At 26.6% G+C, this 24,431-nt stretch overlaps 1 protein-coding gene across 9 annotated transcripts in view; it reads left to right on the top strand.

The window, feature by feature from the left end:
* Nucleotides 1–22,761, top strand: part of LOC132923913 (transcription factor 12) — a 33,726-nt gene extending 10,965 nt beyond the window's left edge. For 2 of the 9 annotated variants that reach the window (XM_060987918.1, XM_060987916.1), the window contains 12 exons: nt 12,497–12,587; nt 12,678–12,850; nt 14,991–15,215; nt 15,605–15,784; nt 15,932–16,063; nt 16,136–16,250; nt 16,370–16,508; nt 17,398–17,487; nt 17,834–17,914; nt 18,529–18,674; nt 18,757–18,902; nt 18,981–22,761. In XM_060987918.1, the coding sequence (XP_060843901.1) occupies nt 12,497–12,587; nt 12,678–12,850; nt 14,991–15,215; nt 15,605–15,784; nt 15,932–16,063; nt 16,136–16,250; nt 16,370–16,508; nt 17,398–17,487; nt 17,834–17,914; nt 18,529–18,674; nt 18,757–18,902; nt 18,981–19,022 (1,560 nt within the window). In that variant the 3' untranslated portion in view covers nt 19,023–22,761. Of the gene's footprint in view, nt 1,174–12,496; nt 12,588–12,677; nt 12,851–14,990; nt 15,216–15,604; nt 15,785–15,931; nt 16,064–16,135; nt 16,251–16,369; nt 16,509–17,397; nt 17,488–17,833; nt 17,915–18,528; nt 18,675–18,756; nt 18,903–18,980 lie in introns of all 9 variants that reach the window. The other 7 variants (XM_060987910.1, XM_060987913.1, XM_060987917.1 and 4 more) reach the window with 7 other exon arrangements.
* Nucleotides 22,762–24,431: the final 1,670 nt, after the last annotated feature.

Below are 24,431 nucleotides of genomic sequence, written 5' to 3'. Positions count from 1 at the left end.
AGCCTGTTGCTCCTTCGCCGTAACAGCGCGGCCCGCGTTTCAGTGTAACGGCGGCTTTCCGTGACAATGGACACGACGCCGGAGCCGTCCTCCTAGTCCCCGCCCAGCAGTGCGTGGCTTCGCGCGGCGAGCGAGAGCGATCGTGTGAACGCGCGTTAGTGCGAGCGAGAGAGAGCGAGTGAGGCGCAGACGGGTAGACCTCTCGTAACGCGAACGTCGTCGTCACGTGCTGCGTGCGTTGTTTTCGTCGTCGTCGTCGTGTCCGTGTGTCGTTTCGCGCGCGCGTGCGTGTACGCGTGTGTGTGTGTATTTGGTGTGTGCGTGCGCGTGTGTGCCGCACAGCGACCATCTGTGCGCGCCCCGTCGTCGTTGTCGTCGCGTATTTCGCGTCTGACGGGGGACCAGAGAATAAAAAAAAAGATTTCGGGCCCAGAGGGTGGTGCGTGTGTGTGTATTTGAACGCACAGGCCGCGCAGGAGGAGGGCGACTGTCGTATATACGATTTTCGTAGTACTATTTATATATTATAACATATATACGTAACACATATACATACATATATATATATATATAGTATTAAATAGTACGATCTCCTGGACCGCTACGACCCGCCGGGGTGACCGACGACGACCATCACAAGCCGCCGGCAACATCATGCACCACTACCGGACCAGGGAAGACGAGACGCCCTGCGGGGGCGACCCGTACTTCTATCTCAGGCTCTCGGCCGGCGCTGCCCCCTACAGCCCCCTAGAGCCCATCAAGCTCGAAGTGGACGTGAAACCCGAACCCCGCATGACGCCAGTCGACGACTGCAGCATGAAACGCGTGTCTCCGCTGGCCGACCCGGTTTCCGCGGTAATGGACACCGCGGCCGTCGTGCCGGACATCGGTGGTTGCGGCGGCGTTATCGTGGGCGGTGTGGGTCTCGGTGCCGGTGTCGATTGCAAAGACGAGGGGGGTGCAACCGGAATCGGTCTGCTGGCCCTCACGCAGCTCGACGGTTACGGCGGCTACAACAATAAGTCGTACTGTCACGCGGACGGTGGCGCGGTCGACTTGCAGCTGCAACACGACCGCGTCGGCGACGAAAACGACAAAGACCACTGCAAATATTCGTACGGCCGAATGATGTACTCGTCGCCCGATGACGATAATATTATAAAACATCAGGTATATTCGAAATCATTTACGCCGCCACTCTCCGTATACTTTTATCTTATATTTATATATATATAGAGCAGACGAGAAGAGTACACACGGGGCACGGTGTCGTCTCGTATATAAAACATTAGAATTTAAAACATTAATTTGTTACATATTATTATACTCTCGTCTCGACCGCAGTCTGCTCTGGGCGCGAAAAATTCAGCTGCGTTATAATGTCCGAGCTTTCTATACGTATAATAATATGTTATATATATTTATTGCAGTATTATATGTTTTGTCGGATGTCTATGGTCATCGTTCGTCATGGTTCAAAATATCAACTATATTACAATACAATATTATCAGTTCCTATCGAAACATTCAAAATTCCATTCCTCGTATTTTTTTTACATTTATAGCCGAGCTTTTAGTTCGAGAGTTGAGAGAAATTATAAACAGTTTTGTGGTAAATTCTTACGCATTTCAATAATTTACACTTAATTTTTTTACACGTGTAGCTGTATTAATTCACTACATTTCCATTTTCGTGTACCGCACTCTAAACTAAGGGTATATTATAATTTATAATATTATTATATACCGCGGTATATTACAATTCTCTTATGGTCTATAATAACTGAATTCGAACGATTTGAAGCGTGTTTATAAAAATAGAGCTTATAACATCACGACTATAATTATCTTGACTTCATATATGGACGGCTATTTGCGTTGTTTTCGGCTGTATAAGAGTCTTAGGTCAAGGATTTTTATAATTTAATTAAATAAAAAAGTTTTAATTATTTAATGAATATTGTATATTTCCTAATATATTCCAATGTACCATATAAATTTAGCTAAAATTAAATCATTCGTTGTATAGTTTAAATTACAAACCACTTAAAAAAAAATTATACTTAAAAAAAGTACATGTTCTAATCAATTTCCTACTGCATTACATTGTATAGACCCTGATTATAACTTAATCTATAATTATTTTTATCATTTCTCCGCTATAATATATAGATTTAATTTAAATTAAGCTGGTGACTATTTGAACATGTTTGTCGTTTATTAAAATATTACAAACACCAATTTATTTTATTGTAATGTCATAACTTTCGTGTACTCTGAGGTGTATGACCCCTATCATCAGATGTAACTGGTAAAGGATTTGGAACGTCTTGGAATGACTGGGTGTCCGTGATTTTCTGCATGTAATTAAGATAACATAATGTATACATTTTTTAAATTCGAACAACCGTTTTTAGTCTGTATATGTTATAGTAAAGATTTCCTCGATTGTATTTAAATATACTTATTTGTATGTGGAATATAATTTATTGACATTAAAAATGTTTGTCCTGGTTAGAAAAGTTTAGTAACGTTTTATCGAATTTACACTAGGCAACAGCAGTTACACTGCGTGAAGTAGCTATAAGTAGGTCTTTATTGTTGATTATATTATTTTGTAAGGTGAACCAAACCAGTTGGCAGATGTTATAAAACACACCTGCCTGCATCCTCACAACAATGGTCTTCTACTCACCGCACCTCTAAAGTATAGCTTGATTCTTTTTTTCTCCCGTTTTGTCTGTCTAAGCCAACTTAAAATTTAATAAATTTCACATTTTCGTTTTACGTTCATGCCATGATGATTATTCATATTATTTAGTATGTAAACATATTTCAATAGTTTGTTAAACAAATCTGATTAGATTATTACAATTTGCAATGTAGCATGAGCTTAAATTAAAAAAAACGCGTTTGAATAAGTATCTATAACGAAATATTATATAATTAAAATTCAGCAATTCTAAAAACAATATGATTTTTAGATTATTAATCATCGTTATAATTATAATTATTATATTTCATAATAAAAATGTAATTATCGACTTTAAATATTCACGATGTATTTGTTATTTATATAATCAGGCATGAGTCCGTGTGTAGAGCATAACCCCCTTCGAATCCATAATAATTATTAATTATATTATTTACACTGTTTATTTTTCTTTAGTACCTAGTTTATCATATTATAATATATTATGTATAATATACGTCATTTGTACTCATGAATGCCTTCTAACAAATTAAAAATTTGAAATATTATAAAAACAAATTGTATTTATTAATATCGGACATGATTATTCTTTGACTATCTCTACGATATACTATTAAAAACTACTCCGTAGGTTTCGAGTTTACCTCGTTCATTGGGTAGGTTATATATTACTGTATTTAATATATTTAATTTGAATTCAACGATAAATTATTGCATAAAAGTACGAAAACGATTTTAAACGGTTGTGTCCGACTCTGTTTTTAATGATATTACATTATCAACTATCATAATTTTATATTAAACATTATAATTTTATTGTTATTTTAAATCAATATACTGCGCGCGGCGTGCCGTAGAAACGGTGCGAGTGGGTTTATAGTATATTAAAGTATAGGTTTATAGTATTTAATTGCTTAAAATTAGTCTAAACATTTTTTTTGTGTATACGTATTAATAACGAAATATGTCAAGTCCTTACTACGGTTAGGTTAGGTTATCACTAGAGGAAAAATCGTGAATTGACCTATTATCAAATTTTAAGGCAAAAATATTATTTATAAGGCATCACGAAAAGTATTCTTGATATTTTAATTTTGAAGCCAGATATAAGCATTATACAATTTAATAAAAATGTACAATTTAAAAATACCTATAACTTAGTTCAAAATTAAATAATAAAAAAAAAATCCTTTCGAGATGCCCTTGATAATGTTCATGCCATTAAATTTTAAAATGGATATATCGAATAATATTAAAAATAGAGTAAAACGGGTTCTTCAGTTATTTACTGTACAATTTTCTGTTATGTGTTAGTATAAGGAAGCGACAAAACATACGGGTAGAACGTCCGATAAATGTATAAGTCTTTAACGTTTTAATTCTAATTATTAACATATAACGAAAATGTTTTTTTTCAAATGCAAGCCCTGCGATAAAAACCATAATTGTATCACAAATAAAAAAAATTATTTGAAATTGTCAAATAAATAGCATTAAAAAAACTAAAATATTTTGAAAGAAAAAAAAATTTTTTTTATATTTTGAAATTATTGATTTTTTAAAACTTAATTAAATAAAATTAAGCCCTTAAATTTACAAAAAGTTCTTATTGATAATATGATTGATTTTATTTATCGTGATTCGCAAAGTGTCGCCCGTTTAGCCTCTAGTTCTAGGCCATGAACCCACCAGTCATAGCCCTTGTAGTCCATGTTTTCGAAGCCCCTATGATTGCTCATGGAAGTAAACGTTATCAGTGTAAATCTATACTATAATAATTTATTTATATATTGAAGGCAGTGAAGGGAGTCATATGGCCAATACGTTAAACACTTATTGGTTTCGTGAGTGAAAGACAAAGATAATAATATTGGTATGTCCTATTTTTAAATGTCTATTTAATTAAAAAATATCTAATAACGCCTTCAGATATGATATTTTTTGTTTATTCAACTTGGTTTTAATATACGTATTTATTATATTAATAAAATGTATTTCGGCAATAAATACTTGTTTAAAAAACTCGCAATTCCCATCATAATATCATCTCAACGTCACATTAAATATTTTCTTATGTAGTAATATACTTGTATTACGTTAGTCATATATACAATCATTAAATTAAAGTTTTTTTTTTGTTTTGGCAATGAACAAGTCGAAAATATTACATTCATAGCTATTAATTTTGTGCAAAAATATTTATGGACTATGGTGTTGGAGGGTTTTTGGCTTTGGAATATACTGTATAGTATGTGTATACATATTTATTTAACGTAATTTATTAAATATATATGCTCAATGGCGTGAAGTATATTTTATTAAATGGATCAATCTGTGAACTTTTTTACTTAGTAATCTAAATAATTTTGATATAATTTTCAATGGTTTTAAATATTTATGTTTCTATTTATAAAAAATACACCAGACAAATAAATACAAGTTAAGACGTACAATATTCTACTAATTAAAAAAATATATTTGAATATATTTTGTGTTGTTATTTATTATTTGTCGATTTGAATAATGTCCTACTATTAATAACTATTATTACATCATTTTATGCCTGAACTGTAAATTTAAATAATTTGGTAAAACTAAAGGTAATTTGTTGTAAAAAAAAAACTTTTTATGTTTCAACAAAATAATAATTTTCGAGATAATTTTATTTTTCACCCTAACAGGGAGCTTAAAAGTTGTTAAATTTATTTTAAAATTTGAATACTCATAATTTATAACCATAATTTAGTCTATATAAAAAAAAAATATTTTTTATGTACTTAATACTTTATACAAATATAAAATGTGATTTAAGTAGGTAATAAAATCATAAAGAATCAATATAATAAAATATAAACGTTATATTAATTTAGAATTTTAAGTACACATTTTTTAAACTAATCCCTTATTCTTTGATTAAAATTTTAATAATATATATATTCATATAAATTCTGTTACAAACGATTCCAACCGAACTTTGTGTGTATGGCATATGTATATTATATATATTTTTTAATTTTATGTAAATAATTATTTTATAAAATAACAATATATATTTAATATTTATTGAGAATATTGAAATGTTTAATAATTGTATCATTGAATATTGTAAAATAATTAAATAAATCGTATTATAAGATTTAAAACATGGAATGATGCAATAATTTACTAGTATCCAAACAACATTTTTTTATTTTAAAATACTATATATATTTATTTCGTTTAAATTGAATTCAGTACCTAGTCACATATTTTTTTATCAGCGTGCAGTAAAAAATACTACATAATTCCTTAAATCTATTATATCTTATACTATTTACATATTAGTGTTATTTTTTTTATTATTATCATTCGATTAATTAAAATTATCAGTTAGTCGTACTATAATTATAATTTGTTATATGTAAACACTTTATTCACACTAATACTATAGTATACATTTGGTTAATACCATTTACTTTTATCTTTAATTTATGCCTATTTTATGAATGCCTAGTAATAAAATGTGTTTACTTGGGGGTAGAAATTTAATATGCCTAATCAGTAATCATATATAATATATCTAGAGCCTGTTTATGCCTTCTAGCTCAAAAATAATTGAATTTCTGATAAAAATATATATTACAGAACCCTATTAGTATTATAAATATACTCGTATATATTTTATTTGTTTTTTTTTAAATGTGTATTACAATCGCCACTGGGAAAAATAAAGGGCTTAGTTAGTAATACAGTGTGTACTATTTTCTTGATTAATTCAGTTTGGTTTATCTATGCTACTATAATATATTTATTATTTTTATAGATACACATACCTTTTTAATAATTGTGTTATTAAATATTGCCTATTTAACTAAAAACTTAATAACGAATTAGGAGTAATTATCTACTTATTTATTAATTATATCCCTTCAATTGTATTCCAAATGATGAGAATTTAGAAAAAAAATCGATAACATTTATTTCGAAAACAGTTTATGGCACATTAGTAAATATTATAAATGTGAAACGTAGTTGTATTTAAATCATTAATCACGTCAATTTTTATTTATTAGAATATGTATACTGTAATTTATACTTCGTTACCATCGAATTTTATTTCGATTTTGTTCATTAAATTGACCGGAACAAGTTTTGAGAATCGTAGTACATAGATCATAATATATTATGTTAACATTAAATAATGACTCTACCAAGCTCACATTTGTAATGTTATTCTTATTTACCATTTCTAATCGTATATACATATAATCGTGTAGGGTAATGAACCAAAACGGTGTATATGATATATAATGTACGTTTCTAAAAGCCTTTCATTGTTATTGGAAAAAAAAAATTGAAACATAGAGTTTTTTTTAGAAGTTTAAACAAAATATATATTATACTCAATATAATTAAGTTCATTAATTTGTTGCGTGACACAATATTCGTTGTTTGCTACCATTTGAATGCAATCTGTTAATATTTTGGTATTGTGACAGAGTAAAAAAAAGAAGGAATTAAACGAGTAGAAAACAAGTTTCCATAAAAGAACTGTGTAGTGTGTACATACGACAATATAATATATTATATCGTTCAATATGTCTTTATTATACTAGTTCTTTATGTTCTTGTTTTCATCATTCATTAGAAAAAGAAATAATCCATTCACGTAAGTCTCCTTGAAGATGCATCTGCCATTGTGGTTATTTTTAACGCATTCAGGGATTCCGTTTCTGTATATTGCATATAATATATATTCTTAAGTATGTTATAAGGTCAATCAATGCAAAGAATTGCATTGCGAAATAATTTTCCATTGTCCGAATGAAAATTTTTTAAATTTTTTCTCGTCACCATTAACCTTGTAGATTTTATTATGTTATTACTTATTAGTTATTATATAGATGTTTTTGCGGTGTTAGCAAAATTATAAGCATACTATAGTATCTTATATGTTGTGTGTGCGTGTTTCAATAGATGAAATATCTCCAATTAGGAGTCTTAAATTATCTTAACATAGTCATTAATTTAAATCGTATAATAAGTAATAAACTAATAACTGATATTATTTTTGGTATTTGGAAATGATGATTGTGTTTTAAATTATAATAGTATTATATTATAGACATTAAATTTATTTTTATGGTTAATACGATAACAAAATATTGAGTTATCGTAAATGTATACATTTAGTTAACGATACAGTTTAATTCTATACCCTAATGGTTAATTACTTCATGAAAGTTATCTATCAACTATTTTAATTTTAATCAATATACATACTCTTTAACTGCATTTATTCATATATGTTTTAATTCTTTATAACTATAATATTCATATGGAACCTATGTAAATTGTTCTTTGATATATTTTTATTTTAAGCTCTCTTCTCCCCTAATTCTAATCCACAATACGCTGTGCAATATTTCATTTTTAGATTATTACTTAATAACTTCTATTTTTTTTATGCTTAGAATTACCTAATAATTACCTAATTTTTAAGTTAACACAGACGTTAAATTGTAAACCTTATTTTATCAAGCAACCAATACAATTACATAATCGAACTACTATAATATTATGTTATGTGTTACCATTAATATGACGTTTTAATTTAATAAGACAGTGAATAATAAAATATGCACTTTCCATAAAGTCGTATATTATATTGTTCATACTATAATAAATATAGTCATAATATTTTTTTGTTAGTTTTTCAAATTCTTTGGTAACTGTAATTTTTTTAATTCAACTTTGGAAGTGTTTTAATCATTCGCGTGGTTTTGTTTTGATATGAAGGAAGTGAAGAGGTTTAAGAGATGGCTAAGGGTTTTAGTGTTTTTACATCTATTTTTCAACGTTTTTTTCCTATGTTCTATCGTCGATTAAAGAGGAGGTAGAATATAGTTGTTTTTTCATGACGTAAAATTGTATACTTTTTTTTTAATCTTAAATTAGTACTATTTAAAATTTAATAACTAAATTTTATTAGGTACTATATTGTACTTAAATAATGAATAATAATTATAAACAATGGGTTCGTTAGGAATTATTTCAGTCGATCATGGAAATATGATTATTAATTAATTATCATGGTTTTTAGAAGTCGCAATAATAATTCACATAGAGCATTAACATACATTTTTAAGTTCTGTATAATAATAGAAATAACACTTTTTATTTGTTTTTTCCTAACAATAGACGTTTTTAATTATTTTATTTATAAAATTATATTTATTTCGAAGTATTATTCAATCTTGTTATTACATTACGTCAATATTATATTATGTTTCGCTTAATTTTACAGGACGATACAAATTACTAATGTATTCACCAAGGAAAATTTATTGCCCCCACAAATAAATTATATTATTGTTATCTATAAGTTGCAATGCTGTTGTCAGCATTTGTTTGTTAAATTTATAGCGATAGGCCAGTAAATTTAAATCCCTTAAAGTTTTATTACTATTACACTATTCGTATGTGTGTAGTCGAAAATAAAAATGAAATGTTATTTTACCTGGAAGATTTACGACTACCTGTTAAGCTTTTAATCTTCTTGGTCTTTATTTAAACGTCATGGTGACGAAATTATAAAAGTTCAATACTTTTTTTATACGAGATTTAACACATTAAGTGGAATTGGGCAAAAAGGAATAAATACAAACACAATATTATGGATAGAGCCATAAAGCCAAAACTCACATGGCATATAATTTACATTTATCTATACATATTCTACGCATCGCATATTTTATTCGGTATGAACCATGTTAAGTAGTCGTCACAGCGGTGCTATTATAATAAATAAGTTAGTATATTATTTCTCTGATACAAAGGCTACTGAATTTACCTAAAAATTTTCAAAAATCAAGTATGTTCTAAACTATAAACGGGTTGATTCATTTAACGATTTAACGCTATACACTCACGATGTAAATTATGTAAATTAAACAATGACGATCAATGATTCATATTTAAATAATATATACTCATACGTCATTTGAATTTGGTTTTAAGAAGACGCAATTATTGTAGTATTGGTCTTATATACGCGCGTTAAACAGTAAAATCAGTTTTTACATACTTTCAATGTAATGTGCGAGTTTTAAGTTAAAATTGATCAAAATATATTGATATGAATATATTACGCACTGGATAGTTCTGAGAAATTTAATTTGTTGAGAGATCTCTTATTCAGTTAAATTGCCATAAATTTAGCCCCTATTCTTTTAAGATAAAAACTGTACCTACTTTAATAGTACACTTTCATTGTGTCCGCCAAACTGGTGAGCAGTAAAGTTACAAACAATTTTAACATATTCATGGCCACATATTCAAAATACGTACCGCACACAAAAATAGGTACGGGTAATCACGCCCACGAAAACCAATACTAATGATTTTAATTTATATGTTAAACGATAGAAAATAGAAATAGCTAATGTAAAAACAAAGTTTAACAAATTATATAACAACATAGTGCTGTAGCTAGAAAAGATATTTTGTAATTGGAAATTCTATAATACACTTTAATACTACACTTATTTTCTATTAGATTTTTGATCCTGAACAAGATGTTCATAGGAATATACTTTTTTCTCAAACAATAGATATTCGTAAAAATATAAACTTTTTTGTAAGAGTGAGAAATTTGATAACATACATTAGCAAACGAGGGGTAATTTATTATTTATGCTACTTATTTATACTAACTTATTTTGGTAAGACAATTTTAGGCTCCCCTCTCTAAAATTAAAAAAATTAAATTTTCACCTATGATGTATGATAATACGATAGTTATTTTCGCAATAGATTGATTGTTACTATCATTCTATTCACATAATGATACTCATAATCGTGGTTTGCTATCTTCGTGTGGACCTAGCTTTAAATATAATAATAATGTTTATTTGTATCACTAAGTACTTAGTGATAAATGATAATAGACAAAATAAACCTAATGAATACAAATTACAAATTTATTATTACTTTTATATTATAGTAGTTATACATTTTATGATATTAGGTATCTCTGTATACTATACATTATGATTTAAGCTAATATAAGGGAAAATTGTGTCCTTAGGACCTCACTATGACACTACAACACGACAGTTTCGAAATTTAAAAATTATCGCAATTGAAAGTGTACTGGCCTGTATTGACTCTGATGTTTCTAAGCCTACTATTAAATCGCTTATATCAAAACGTTATATAAAACACCATACTATCATTAGCACAGTCGCACGATGTGTCAGGGGACGGTCACTGAACGTTAAAATGTCGATACTACCGTATATCTATGCATATATAATATTATCTTATGTCAATACCTATACGTTTTTTTACCGTTCCGCAGAAAACGATTGGCGATTTAGCGGAATAGATACCCTCAGTCTTAAGTCCTGGCCACGATTCAAAAATGTCGTCACATGATTTTGTTGGTTTTTTTTAAATAAGTAACGATTTTGTTTCCTTATTAAAATGAAAAAAAAAACAAAACTATTAACGCGAGTATATGGTTATTCCGTTTGTATAATATTATATATTATATAGGTATAGGTTTTCTCGAGGCCGTGACGAATAATCCTATAAATAGTCATGTGATAAAATACCGATAACGATAATGCTCTCGACTGTATAAATTGGTACGTACTTACGCGTCTCGTACCTATTACGGGTCCACTGCAGTTTCACTTCAACAAAGCAAATTTATGTTTGTTGAATGGTAGAGTGGTGGCGGGGAAAATGTACCCCTCGTCGTGTGGGTGGTGGTGTGTACGCGCGAGACAAGTCTCATTAAAAGTTTACCCGTATATCACCGTCAACATACATATTGTATAAATACCGCCATATAGTATTCGTATTATATAAGCAGTATTTTTCCCCTTATGTATTATTATTAATACTATTCTATGCATACAGGAAATCGGACTGCCGGGGATTATGTAGTTTTTTTTTCATTGCGTCGTGATTATAGTTATGCCATTTTTATAATTGGAAAAATTCATATTTGACCGAGTAAGATTAATTTTTTTTTCTTCCAAAACGTTCAGTGATTTTCTATCCGACACAATAAGGGAATGCGAACCATGCAGGTTTTTTTTATCGCTAAACTACCTATGGTTAATCCAGTCAGTTAATCGAGTCTAACATCGCCGTCCGCGCTTTTATCCGCATAATAATTGTTTACGAAATTACGCATACGTTTTACGGTGACTTACCGCTGACGATTTTGGATTTCAGCCTTGTGCATTTTTCAAGGTTTTGTTTCGTTTTCCCATGTATACGATAGAATGTTTGTTGTGCCTATATTTTTCTCAATCAGTTTATTAGAAGTACAAGTAGTCGATGTATATATATTATATAATTGAGCAGATAATAATATGAGAAACTTTGAAAAAATAGCTTTGAAAATAAAATATGTATATGGCTTCTGCCCGAACCGTATAAGTGACCAAATCAAAGATAAGACCTATCGATAACAATAACTGCCGATATTAATAATTTAAATATATATTAATATATATTATTATTAGTATTATAGTATCGGTGTATATGGTACATAAAACATCAATTTTTCTGTTTATTCCTTGCAATTAGATCAACTTATCTTGACCTTTCCAAACATATAAATATATTATGTTTATGGTCAGTTTCAAAATTATACTTGTAATATTTTTAATAATATAGTATACTAGCTAATTTAATATTATTAATTATATTCAATAAATTATGTTTATTCTTAAAATTATACTTATTACTTACTAAATCTCAATTTAAATATTTATGTTTCAGTATGGCGGTGATGAATTTTCACCAGATCCAGCTAGATTTGCTGCTCAAAAACCTGGTTCATCTGTGTACAATGCTGATTCTTATTACTTAGGTAATTAGTGTAATTTAAATTAGTTAACACTCAACAAATTTAAATTGGCTTAATATCTCGGTGTAATAATTTTTTATTTATGATCTGCAGACAGTACAGGAAATAATAGTGATGTTTGGACAACTAGTGCTACTGCTCAACTTCAGTCTCCTACAACGTATACAGCATATACCAACCCACCCAATTCGCTGCTGACCACGTCTCCAAACATGACGCCAAACAATTTTCCACCAACAAACACTATGCTAACACCAGAAAATTTGGTAAGAATATATCATTTACTTTTAGTCACTTATAAGGGCTGAAGCTAACATTAAATTTGGAATAATTTTAAATTAACGGGAGGTTATTTGAGCTTTATTAATGTGTATATTGCTGCGAACAACACTGTACAAACAAATTCCCCTTCAATGGTAACATCGAATTAATAAAAAAAAAAACAACATGCATATAACGTATACAATATTCAGATCTCATTGTATGTAGCTATTATTATTTAATTATGTTGTATATTGTACAATAATTTTAATAAATTGTTAACTTTTATTTTAATTAAACTTGAATTTTTAACTTAAGTATACTCGTAGTTATGTTTGATAAAGAAAAATTGAGTAGTAGTTGGTTTAATGGTTTATTAACTTTTAGTATTATATTTATTGGTTTTAAATTAAAATATTTGTAGTTGTAGAAAATAGTAATTCATTATATATATAATAAGTGTTTTTTAAGATATTTTATAATATATTATTCTTAGTTAAATTACTTAAATGTAGTCTAATTTTTAGTTATATAAATTATTTTTTTTTATTTCTTAATATTTTATATTAAAAATAAAAACTTATTTGTAGAATGATTTATAATAATAACTTGATAAATTTGTATTCTTTTTTTTTTGCATTTATTTGTTCTATTTGTTTCAATTAAAATGTTAATAATTTAAAAGTATTAAAAAGCGGATAACATATTTTATTAAAACGTTATTTTAGATAATTGCATAAAATATTAAGCCTTACAAAAATGTTAATAATATGAACATTTTTTATTATGTACATATTATTAAACTATTAATATTAATGTATTATCTCCCATTTGTACTTTTACATTTTTACATTTATTTATCAACTTCATATTTTAGTTCTTAAGGTAACCTATTATAATTTATTTTTGTGTTTATACTATACAAAGGCATTAGAACAAAAGATTTAAATGTTTAAATACCAACTCTAAATTAGCATAAAACATAACAAGGTTTTAAAATGTAGTATTACGAAAAAAAAAAACAATTTAGTTTATAATAATGCATGACTAAAATAGTTTGTTTTTAAAACTAATGGAATTGTTGTAATTTCAAACTGATAATTGATGCAATCCCCAATTCAAAATTAAATTGTGATCGTGTTATATACAATTTTTGTATACCTACTAGATTATATTTATTAAAAATAAATCTCTACGCATATCCATCAAAAACTCTCTTGCCCTTCCCCACATTTTAATATAAAAAATTAAAGTTATACTGTTTAGATTTTAATACAAGAATTTATTTAAGATTTTAAATGAAATATTCATAGTTTGGTATTTATTAAAAAACCATGCAATATTAAAAATATATTCTTTAATTTAATGAAGTATTTTGGTTAGTCTTATAATAATATTATAATATGTATGTGACAAATATAAAATTATTTGTAAGAACATACTTTAAATTACTATGATATTTTTATTCTATTCTAGCATCTTTCATATAATATTGAGGCAATTTAATTTATTATTTAAAATAACTTAAATGTTAGCTTTGTTAATGGGATTTATTAAAAATTTATCAACCTATTTTTATGTAATAATTTTTGCCCATTTTTAAGCTAAAATTAAATTTTATAACAGCTGTTATCTTTTATTTAAATATAATTATCATTTTTAATAATTTATAATTATATGTAATTTACTTGATCTCATTAGTATAAGCATAGATTAAATTTGCTATAGGAAGGCAATGCCAATGCAATCATTTATAGCTCATTAATTTAATTTGGATTCAGTTAGAAAACTGGCTACTGGCTACAGAAGGTGGGAGATAAGTATCTGTCGTCTCTTGCCACTACTAAGCCGAACCAAAATTAAAATAATGATAGATAAATTATTGTATTGGTGTTGCCTATCTATAGTATATTTAATCTATGGTATATGAGAATACATTTTTTTAATAAATAATTTTATTATCTATTCATCGTAATATCATATAATTTTCAAATAAATATTACTACAGTTCATTAAATTTGTATTTAATAATTTACATGAGCTATAATTTAATTTTTTTTTATTTGTTAAATTTTTCTTTTTTTTTATATTTTTTTATACATCTGAGTCATAAGTTTGGTGATAATAAATGTTTATTTTTCACAGGGCTATAATACTATTGGTCCAAATGCTAGTATACCTCCTAGTGGTGTTTCACCTGCTACAGATGGCCTAGGCACTTCCCCTCTACCACCTATGTCAAGTTTGCGTGGAGCTCCTCCTTCTGTTCCAAGTCCAATTGCAGTTACCCCTAGCTCAATGATGTACCCAGGACATAACAGTCCCACTATTCAAACTCCCGGGGATACACTTGGCAAAACCTTAGCATCAGTACGATAAATTTATTTACTTATTTGCTTTATTTTAATTTACATGATTAACCTACATATTATGTAAATATATGTAATATGTTATAATATATACACTGGGATATTAATACGGTATGCTTAAATAGTTACCATTGAAGGCTTTTTGTTGCTTTTATTAACAAATAACTAACAAGAATCATAGCGATTCATTATACATTTCTTATAATTGTTAGATTTATTAGGGATTATGTTTTGTTTTCACTGTAAAAAATACCTGAATCCTATCCTTAAAATTATACACCCAATTACAGTATTCTGGACCTACGTCAGTGGTTATGAAATATTTCAAAATTTTTTGTAATATATAAAAATAAAAGAAGCAATTTCTTAAGATACAACAATGTGTTGTAGATATATCCCACTGACCAGAGTGTCAGCAGTTACAGTTCAAATCCATCTACACCTGTAAGTTCACCACCACCTTTGGCACCTTTAGCGCCTGCAAACAGTGCCGGATCTTGGACCCCTGGCGTAGTACCACCTCATCCTGGATCTCCTCATTTTCCTACTGACCATCGCACTATTCATTTGGTATGTAATATTCTAACATTTCTAACTCTTAAAATTAATAGCTACAATTAGTATTAACATTAATTGCTTAAACTTGGGTTGGTGTATATTTTTAAATTATTTATTTTTCTGTAGTTTTTACAAGTACATTTTTTGTTTTTATTATAGGGTAGTCGTATGGAAGAAAGACTGGACGATGCCATAAACGTTTTAAGAAATCATGCTGAAAGTCAAGCTTTAAGTTTAGCTGGTGTTCAACATTCCGCTTCAGGCATTGTACCATTGTATCATCAACATTTAGTAAGTTATATTATTTTAAAGTTTTTTTTTACTTATTTTATTTGTATTTATAATCTATTGTTTTACTTTTAGGGAAGTCCCCATTCAGCAACTGCTACAGTAGGAGCTGTTCCAAATACATACCAAACACTTTCAACATGTCAAGACAGTGATGGGCCAATCAAAATTGAAAGACTAAGCAATATCAGTATGTATTAGTCATTAAAAATATTTTTTTTTTTTCTATTCTAATACTAATAAATAATAATGTATGTTTTAATTTTTTAAACATTATTTAATCTAATTCTTGTTTTATTTTTATTGTAGAAAAACGGAAAGAACCTCCAGACAGTTCGGACATCAAGCCTACTAGCAGTGATCACTTGTTAGTAAATAACATCGTTAATGCCAATTCACCCCCAAACAATTCGCCTATAAATAAAAATTCAAAACGATCCCGTCGATAGTAAGTTTAATGTGCAATTTTCCCCCCTTTTTCTTAAAGACACATTAACTTAACTTAATTTCAGATTTTTGTTTCGTAGAGGTGTCTCAGGTGTTTGATTATCAGAACCTCAAACGAACAAATATCCATTCAAAATAATTTTTAATATATTAATTCCCCCCTAAATGATAAATATTTTGCGAGTTTAATTTTTATAAATATGTTATTTAATTGTTAAATAGTTTAGGTAAATTTGCACAAGACTATTTTACTAGTTATCCATGATAAACTATTGTGATTAATGAAAAAACTTATTAAACTTGTGGGTTAGTCAATTTATGTTTAAATTAAATTAAAATTATTTTTAGTTAATTTTTCTAAACTTGTAGTCTTACTTAGATTATTGATAGTTAGATTAATTTTTTTTTAACATGTGACAATATTAATAAAATCACCTTAAAATAAAATTGGTGTAGAATGTCAAATGAAATGTAATGGAGTAATGGCTAATTCTTTAGGATTACAGTAAATTAGTATTGTGTAAATATAAAATAATAAGTAGACCGTTGTTGCAAACATTATGCTGAATTACTAAATAAAATTTAAAAATAAAAATTTACTGATCTAATTAAGAAAAAAATTATTTAATATAATCAATATAATTTTCTCCTACAATATGGCACATTAATTTACATAGATATAATAATATATTTTGTATACTTGTGAGTATGTATATAACAAAACTTAAGTAGTGATATAAATTAAAATATAAATTGTGTATATTTGTACTATATTTGTTGTGTTCAGTTGACATTAAATACTGGCACACCTCTATTTGACCTCACCTACACGCTTGCTTCGTAAAGATTAATAAATAAGATATTAACTTATTTTATGACTGTCATTTTAGTTGTTCTAGTGCTGATGAAGATAATGAAGACCCATCAACAAAAGCACATAGAGAAAAAGAACGCAGACAAGCCAATAATGTCCGTGAAAGGTAATTTGCTAATTCATTAAATTTTATAAGGTATAATTAAATAGTTTTCGATTATAAAGTAAATAAAAATGTACAACTTCACAATTGTTTACATTTTTTTGATTCAATATCTGTTGCTATTATTGTTAATTTAAAATTTAAAACCTATTATAATTAATATAATTGTATATATTTGTATAATGTTGGAAATTATTTATATATTTTTATTAAGAATTCTAAATAAAGTTATTAAGATTATATAAACTTACAATTCTTAGAACATTAAAAATGAATCATTAACTTTTAAGTTGTAACATAAGTTTAAAACTAATGTTAACTATGATGTTTCGTATTGCTGTTGTACAAGTGTGGACGACGATAGTGAAGATCCTGAATTAAAAGCTCAACGGGAAAAGGAGCGCCGCCAAGCAAATAACGCTCGAGAAAGGTGAGCTTTTTTGCCGGAAACTTTGTGTGCGGCTCTTGGCTCCTTTTTTTATATTATGTTAATATCATGGTTTAATTTTAAATTTATTAATAACTATTCATGGTTATTTACATTTAATATTGAATAGTGAAATTAAATAATTATAAAATATTATTCACATAAATCAGTGATCAAACAAAATTTCATATGAACTCAGTCTATACCCCTTGTACACAGCTATGATCACCTAATAATTGCAAAATAAGTTCCACAATTTATTTAACTTATTTAAAATCCAAATGTTTTATTTTTTTTTATTTATGATTTATTAAAAATGTAGTTTTTTAATAGTTGTTTTAAAAATAATATTATATTCCTTTTTTTTAATCATTATTGACAACATTTAGTAATTATTTTTATAATTAATGATGTATACTTTCAACTAAACTTATGATAAACATAAATATATTTTTAAAAACATGAACTGTACTGTATTTTAATTTTAATATGAAATAATAAGTCATTGTTAGGTAATGGCTAGCAAAATTAAATAATATTATATAATTTAAAAGTTTATAAAACTATTCTAATGTTATAGTGATGTTTATTTTATATTTTTAATAATCTATTTTCAGAATTCGAATTCGTGACATTAATGAAGCATTAAAAGAACTTGGCAGAATGTGTATGACACACCTAAAAACCGATAAACCTCAAACTAAACTGGGTATTCTCAATATGGCTGTTGAAGTCATCATGTCACTGGAACAACAAGTTCGAGGTAAATTTTTAAAACCTAGTTTTCATAATAATTGTTATTATTTTGGAATAATTTTTAATGGTTTTTTCAATTTTTATACCAGAGAGAAATCTTAATCCTAAAGCAGCTTGTCTAAAGAGGAGAGAAGAAGAAAAGGCCGAAGACAATGTTGGACCAAAATTGGGACATCATTTATCGGTAGCACAACACATGGTTGTCCAAGGACCACATTTTCCACCCATGACTTTGGTAAGTTTATTTTTAATTCAAACTAGTTATTCTATTAAAAAAATAGCAATCATTTAATTTAAAATAATTAATTTATAGCCAAATAATCAAGCAGGCTTGCCTCATAATGGACCCCAGTAGCGATGGTGTACAACTTCACCTCAAATATTATGCTCCTAAGTGATTTGGAGGTGATGGCATTAGTTTGCCCTTACATTAAAATCTCCATTGAAATATTGCCAAGTATATTATATTAGTGATATTTTTTATTCGTATGACATTGTTTTTTTTTTTATATACTTGCATTATAAATGATTTTTTTGCCCTTTGTGATTAATACAAGCTAAGCCGAAGTTTTATTAGACATTTAGATTATATATTTTAAATATAAGTCTGAATTCAGAATATTTATCAGAGTATAAACATACAAAGTTCAAATGTTTTTATGTTGAATTCAGTCTAAAATCAATACTTAATTTATATACTGATATGTCTTAATTTTCCTCTAAGCCCTTTTCAGCATTAGAATTGCCAATTTAAAACCAGTAAATAAATCACAATCATGCCCAAAATATAATTGCAGTAAGTACAAATTTGAACTCAAAACAAGTTCCCAAATTTCTTATGCAACTATTATCTTTTATGTTGTATTTTATTTACATTTTATTATTGATCATTACAATTCTTATCATTGGCGCAACTAACTCAAAAAAAAAAAAAAAATTATAAAATAAGCTCTTCTATATTAAAACCTTTTTACATTCCTATAACCTTTACCAAATAATTATATACATATTATTTTTATAACAATTAACTAACTGCTCTTATCTATTTAAAAATAACAACTATTTATGTATATAATATATGAATGCATTATATATCAACCATGTGTGTTTGGCTTAAATCAAAAAACATGGTACAAAATTAGTTATGTGGTTATATGATGGGGGTTCCATGTTTTACATATACTTGATAAATTAAAATATTTTAATTCTTGACTTTTCAAATTAAATTAGATTGCTTTTATAATATATTATGTTAGTTGTCCATCATCTTAAAGAACTACACATGTAGTGAATATTATACGATGCTGAGCATTGGAAAACCACCTTACCAAGTTGTGCTAATGATTATTATAAAATAATATTCAAGTTACCGGTTACTTCTTAAGTTTGAGGGTTACAAAACTAATCTTAATTAGTTAGTAGCATCATAAATTAATCTTAAAATAATAACTTCTTTTCTTAGATTTGCTCTGTCTTCACTAACGGCGTGATTATGTATGATTTATTGAAAGTTGATTTATAAATTTTTTAAGTAATGTATTTAATAAAGGTTATTTTTAATACACATGTGTATTCATGTGACCAATACCAAATTTTTATTAGTATATTAGAAGAAAAATGTATGTGTTGAAGCTTTAATTTTTTTTCTGATCATTGTTTATTAAATATATTTTTTTTCTTAACAGATTAATATTTTTTTTAATATAACTATATATATATATAATATATCAATTTGCATTTTTTAGAGAAAAATAATTAATTTCATTACGTTCGCGCCAGTATTAATTTTACAATCAAAAGTATTATTACATTTTGAAACACATATTTCTACAAATCTATTTTGTATATTTATTGTAAAAACCGTTTCCTAATAAGAAAAATCTCCATAGTAATAATTTTTTTAATTTTATTTTAAGGTTATTTTTATTTTTACATTAAAAAAACTTAGCTTTATATAAATTTTTTAAGTGCTGACATGTACCTTTAGATTATTCATTCGTTACTTGCTGCAATTTTAATTTTTGTCAGAATATAACAACAATGGTATACAGTTTTAAAAATATCAATTATTGATCTTATTCAATTTACATTTAATTATTCAAGTATATTTAACATATTATGAGTGCAATTAAACATATTGTTTGAAAAATTATCAGTGGTCAATGATAGTTAAAATAATTTTAAAATACAAAGATTTTTTATTCAAATATTAAAAATATAATTCATTTAAGTGAAAAGTTTTAATATCTAGTACTTCACAATTGTTTGTATGAAAATTAAACTAGTTCACAAGAAAAATTAGTAATATAAATTCAAACAAGATTAATAGATACTCAATTAATGATATATTATCTTTAACAACATTAACAAAATTGATGAAATTTGAGAATGAAAAATAATTGTAAGACATGATCCTCTCTTACCATCTACTACTCTGACCACTTGTAATTATTTAATTTTATGTTAAATGGTTTTAGTTACAGACAAGAGATATATAATACGGTTTGCTTACAGTTAAATTTATGATGCCAATTATTTTTTAACAATTTTTATCAATAACTTAAAAGTCGAATCTGATATATTTTAAATTTATAAAAATTGAATGTTCATAAAAAAACTTTTAGCTATCAGGTTTTTACATGCTAAAAACATATTTTTCAATAATCACTGTCTGCTACCAAACAGGCATCTAAATTTGATCATTTATATACCTGTTGTCTGTAAATATAAATCATATATCTCATAATTATTGTACCATATATTGTGTATTTATGTTAAAAATACAATTTTTATATGTTTTATGAATGTATATTAAAATGTATTTACATTAAATAAAATTTCAAATTAAATCAGTTACATACTATGTATATCATGTACTATAACTAATCCTGTCCCATGTATAATGTTGTGGTAAAATATAAATATGTGTACTTAATAAATATATTCTAATTATTGTGTTATATAAATCCCACATAAATTAGGTCCATGTAAGACATGATTTAGTGGTACATGTTGTACAAAATATGGTGCTGCACTCAAGTTAAAATAAATATTCAAATCATACAAGAGTTTATTAATACTTAAAATATAGTTAAATAGGTATTATTATGTACTTTAACACAAATTATATTTTATCTTAATTATTGTTCATACTATCAAAGAAACTTTGTCCAATACCTTTTAATTATCATCGTTCAGAGTTTTACTAAGTGCAGTGTTATATAGTATGTATAATTAATTTTCAGCCTGGATACATTTAAAATAATTTTTAACTGTGAAATTCTTTTTTTGTTTTAATTTAAATTAATTTTTAGTTCTTGTATTATATTATTAATTCTATATATAAACTTATATTTTAATATAGTTTTAATAAAACCAGACATTTTTTCTTCTAAAATAATTGAATGTTTTTTTTTATAGAATTAATATTTTTGAGACTAGAAGTTAAAAATGTTTGGTATTATAATGTAGATTATTATAACTTTTAATATATAAGAAAAATGACTGGAGTTGTTCTGTATCATTATTTTAATATACATAATTTATACCTATATTAAAATTCCCCATTATTGTTATTACATTATTATTGATTATTTTTTTTTTTTTTTTTTGTAAAATTAGACTAAATAATAAAAATGCTAAAATATACATATACTGATAAAAATATATACATACATACATATTTTATATATGTATACATCATATTATGTATTAAGATTTTAGTAAACTATTTGTTAGGTATAAATGTATATGTTATGATGCCATAATTTGTATTCTTTTCTTATTAAAACTCAAAAAATGATTATAAACATTTTTTTTTTATTATTATTATTATTATTATTACTATTATTAATTTATAATTGTCATTCTTTAGTATATTAATTAAAATTAATTTTGTTTTATTTTACGTTTAACTTTTAAAAAATGAACATCACTTAAACATCACCACAACAACAATGAAAGATTGTCATCCATAATATTAATGTCGTGGTTTACTGTATATATAGGCTATATTATTTATATGTTAATTTTTGTAACATTTGATTGAGAATAAAAGTTTAATAATATGTATAATATTATTAGTATAAGAGGCACTTGAGTATCCTATATATTTCATAAACCAATTTATACCTCTTATATATTTTATTCTATCCTTGGTGTTTCCTGTTTATTAATTATATTTTTATCCTTTTATTCTTTACAAAATATTTTAATTTTTAAAAAACTAATAATAATTACTATATAAGTTATATACTAATTATTCTAAGTATTTTATAGTTATTATATAAGTCAGGAACAGCAAAAGTTTTATGTGACTTAGATAACTGTTTTTAGCTATGCAGGAAAAGGATTGATTTTAATTTATTTGTTATACAGTAAATTCCCGTTACAACGAATACCAATACAACAAAGAATCCTGTTATAACGAAAGTCATAGAAGTTCCCTGCCGAAAAGCAGGACTTATAAAGAGCTTATTCGAATTTTCGTTATAACAAGAAAAAAAATTTGATCTCCTGGAGTTTGTTGTAACGGGATTTTACTGTATTAATAAAAAGTACTTAATAGTTGCTGATAAAGGATCACCCTTATAGCCTTATCAGTACACTCAGTTGGTATTCATTAATAATCCCATTTACGATAGTATCTAATAAATAAAATTTGTTTAGACTTAAATTAACAAAAACTTATTTGCATTCTTTTATAACTTCTTATTGGATATAACTGTTTGCAATGCTGTCCAGTAAAAATTATTTAGCCAATAAATCAATTTTGTAGAAGCTACTTAACTAATTACTCAAATAAAATTTAAATAAATATGTAAACTTTTAATATTATTTATTTAAGGCCTAAGTCTGTACGTCTATTTGGCAGAGTTTCTAGTTGGGCACCTGTAGGTTTCTGCCATACCTGGTGGGGGGTGGTGGCTTCGCTCCCTAAACAGTTGCCTGCCCACAAGAGAGATGCCGCTCGTGGCCGGAGCCCGCTCGACCACTCCCACCCCCATTTAAATTTATTGAAATATGATTAACGACTAAAAAGTATCAATGATTTTATAATTAAAAATAAAACAACAAAAGCCCATCATAATTTGTACCTCTGGTTACTTCTAGAAGCAAGTCAAATCTTATTTTAAGATTTTAAAAATGTCTAAATGTTAACAACTTAAATTTAAGTTACTTTTAAAGTTTTAACTAAGTTATGTTAAAATATTAATTTGTGTGTATGTAATAAGTGTAACTACAATGTATTTACACTAAAATTGTTGGATAAATAACCAAAGTATAGATTTTTCACTGATAATTAAAGTATAAATGCAGAAATCTTAGTAAATGATCAAATTATCTCATTTTTTTATACTAATACGATGCACTATACTGTACTAATGGTAAATAAAATAATGGTTTACTTAAATAGTTAAATATTTTATTCTTAATATGTGTGTAATTAATTATATTCTATAATATATACACATATGATGTAAATATATAATGATTATTATAATTTAAATATTTTAGAATCACATTACATAATCATAATTACATACCTAAATGTGCATTATTTTTATTTTTGCAACGCGGAGAGAATATCTTATAAGATATATGAAAAGAGTTTTTTGATCATGTAGATAAGATATTAAGATCTCCAATAAAATTAAATAAACTCAATTAAAATTTTAATTAAGCTTCTAGTTTTTATTAAATTCTTACTAGATAAATCAAGTTTTACAATAGTAAAAGTAGATGGCTGAATATTTTTAAAAAT

The sequence above is a fragment of the Rhopalosiphum padi genome, chromosome 3, assembly GCF_020882245.1.
Source record: "Rhopalosiphum padi isolate XX-2018 chromosome 3, ASM2088224v1, whole genome shotgun sequence".
Taxonomy (NCBI): domain Eukaryota; kingdom Metazoa; phylum Arthropoda; class Insecta; order Hemiptera; family Aphididae; genus Rhopalosiphum; species Rhopalosiphum padi.
The sequence above is the reverse complement of the archived record's forward strand: the minus strand, read 5'-3'. Positions and strand labels throughout refer to the sequence as shown.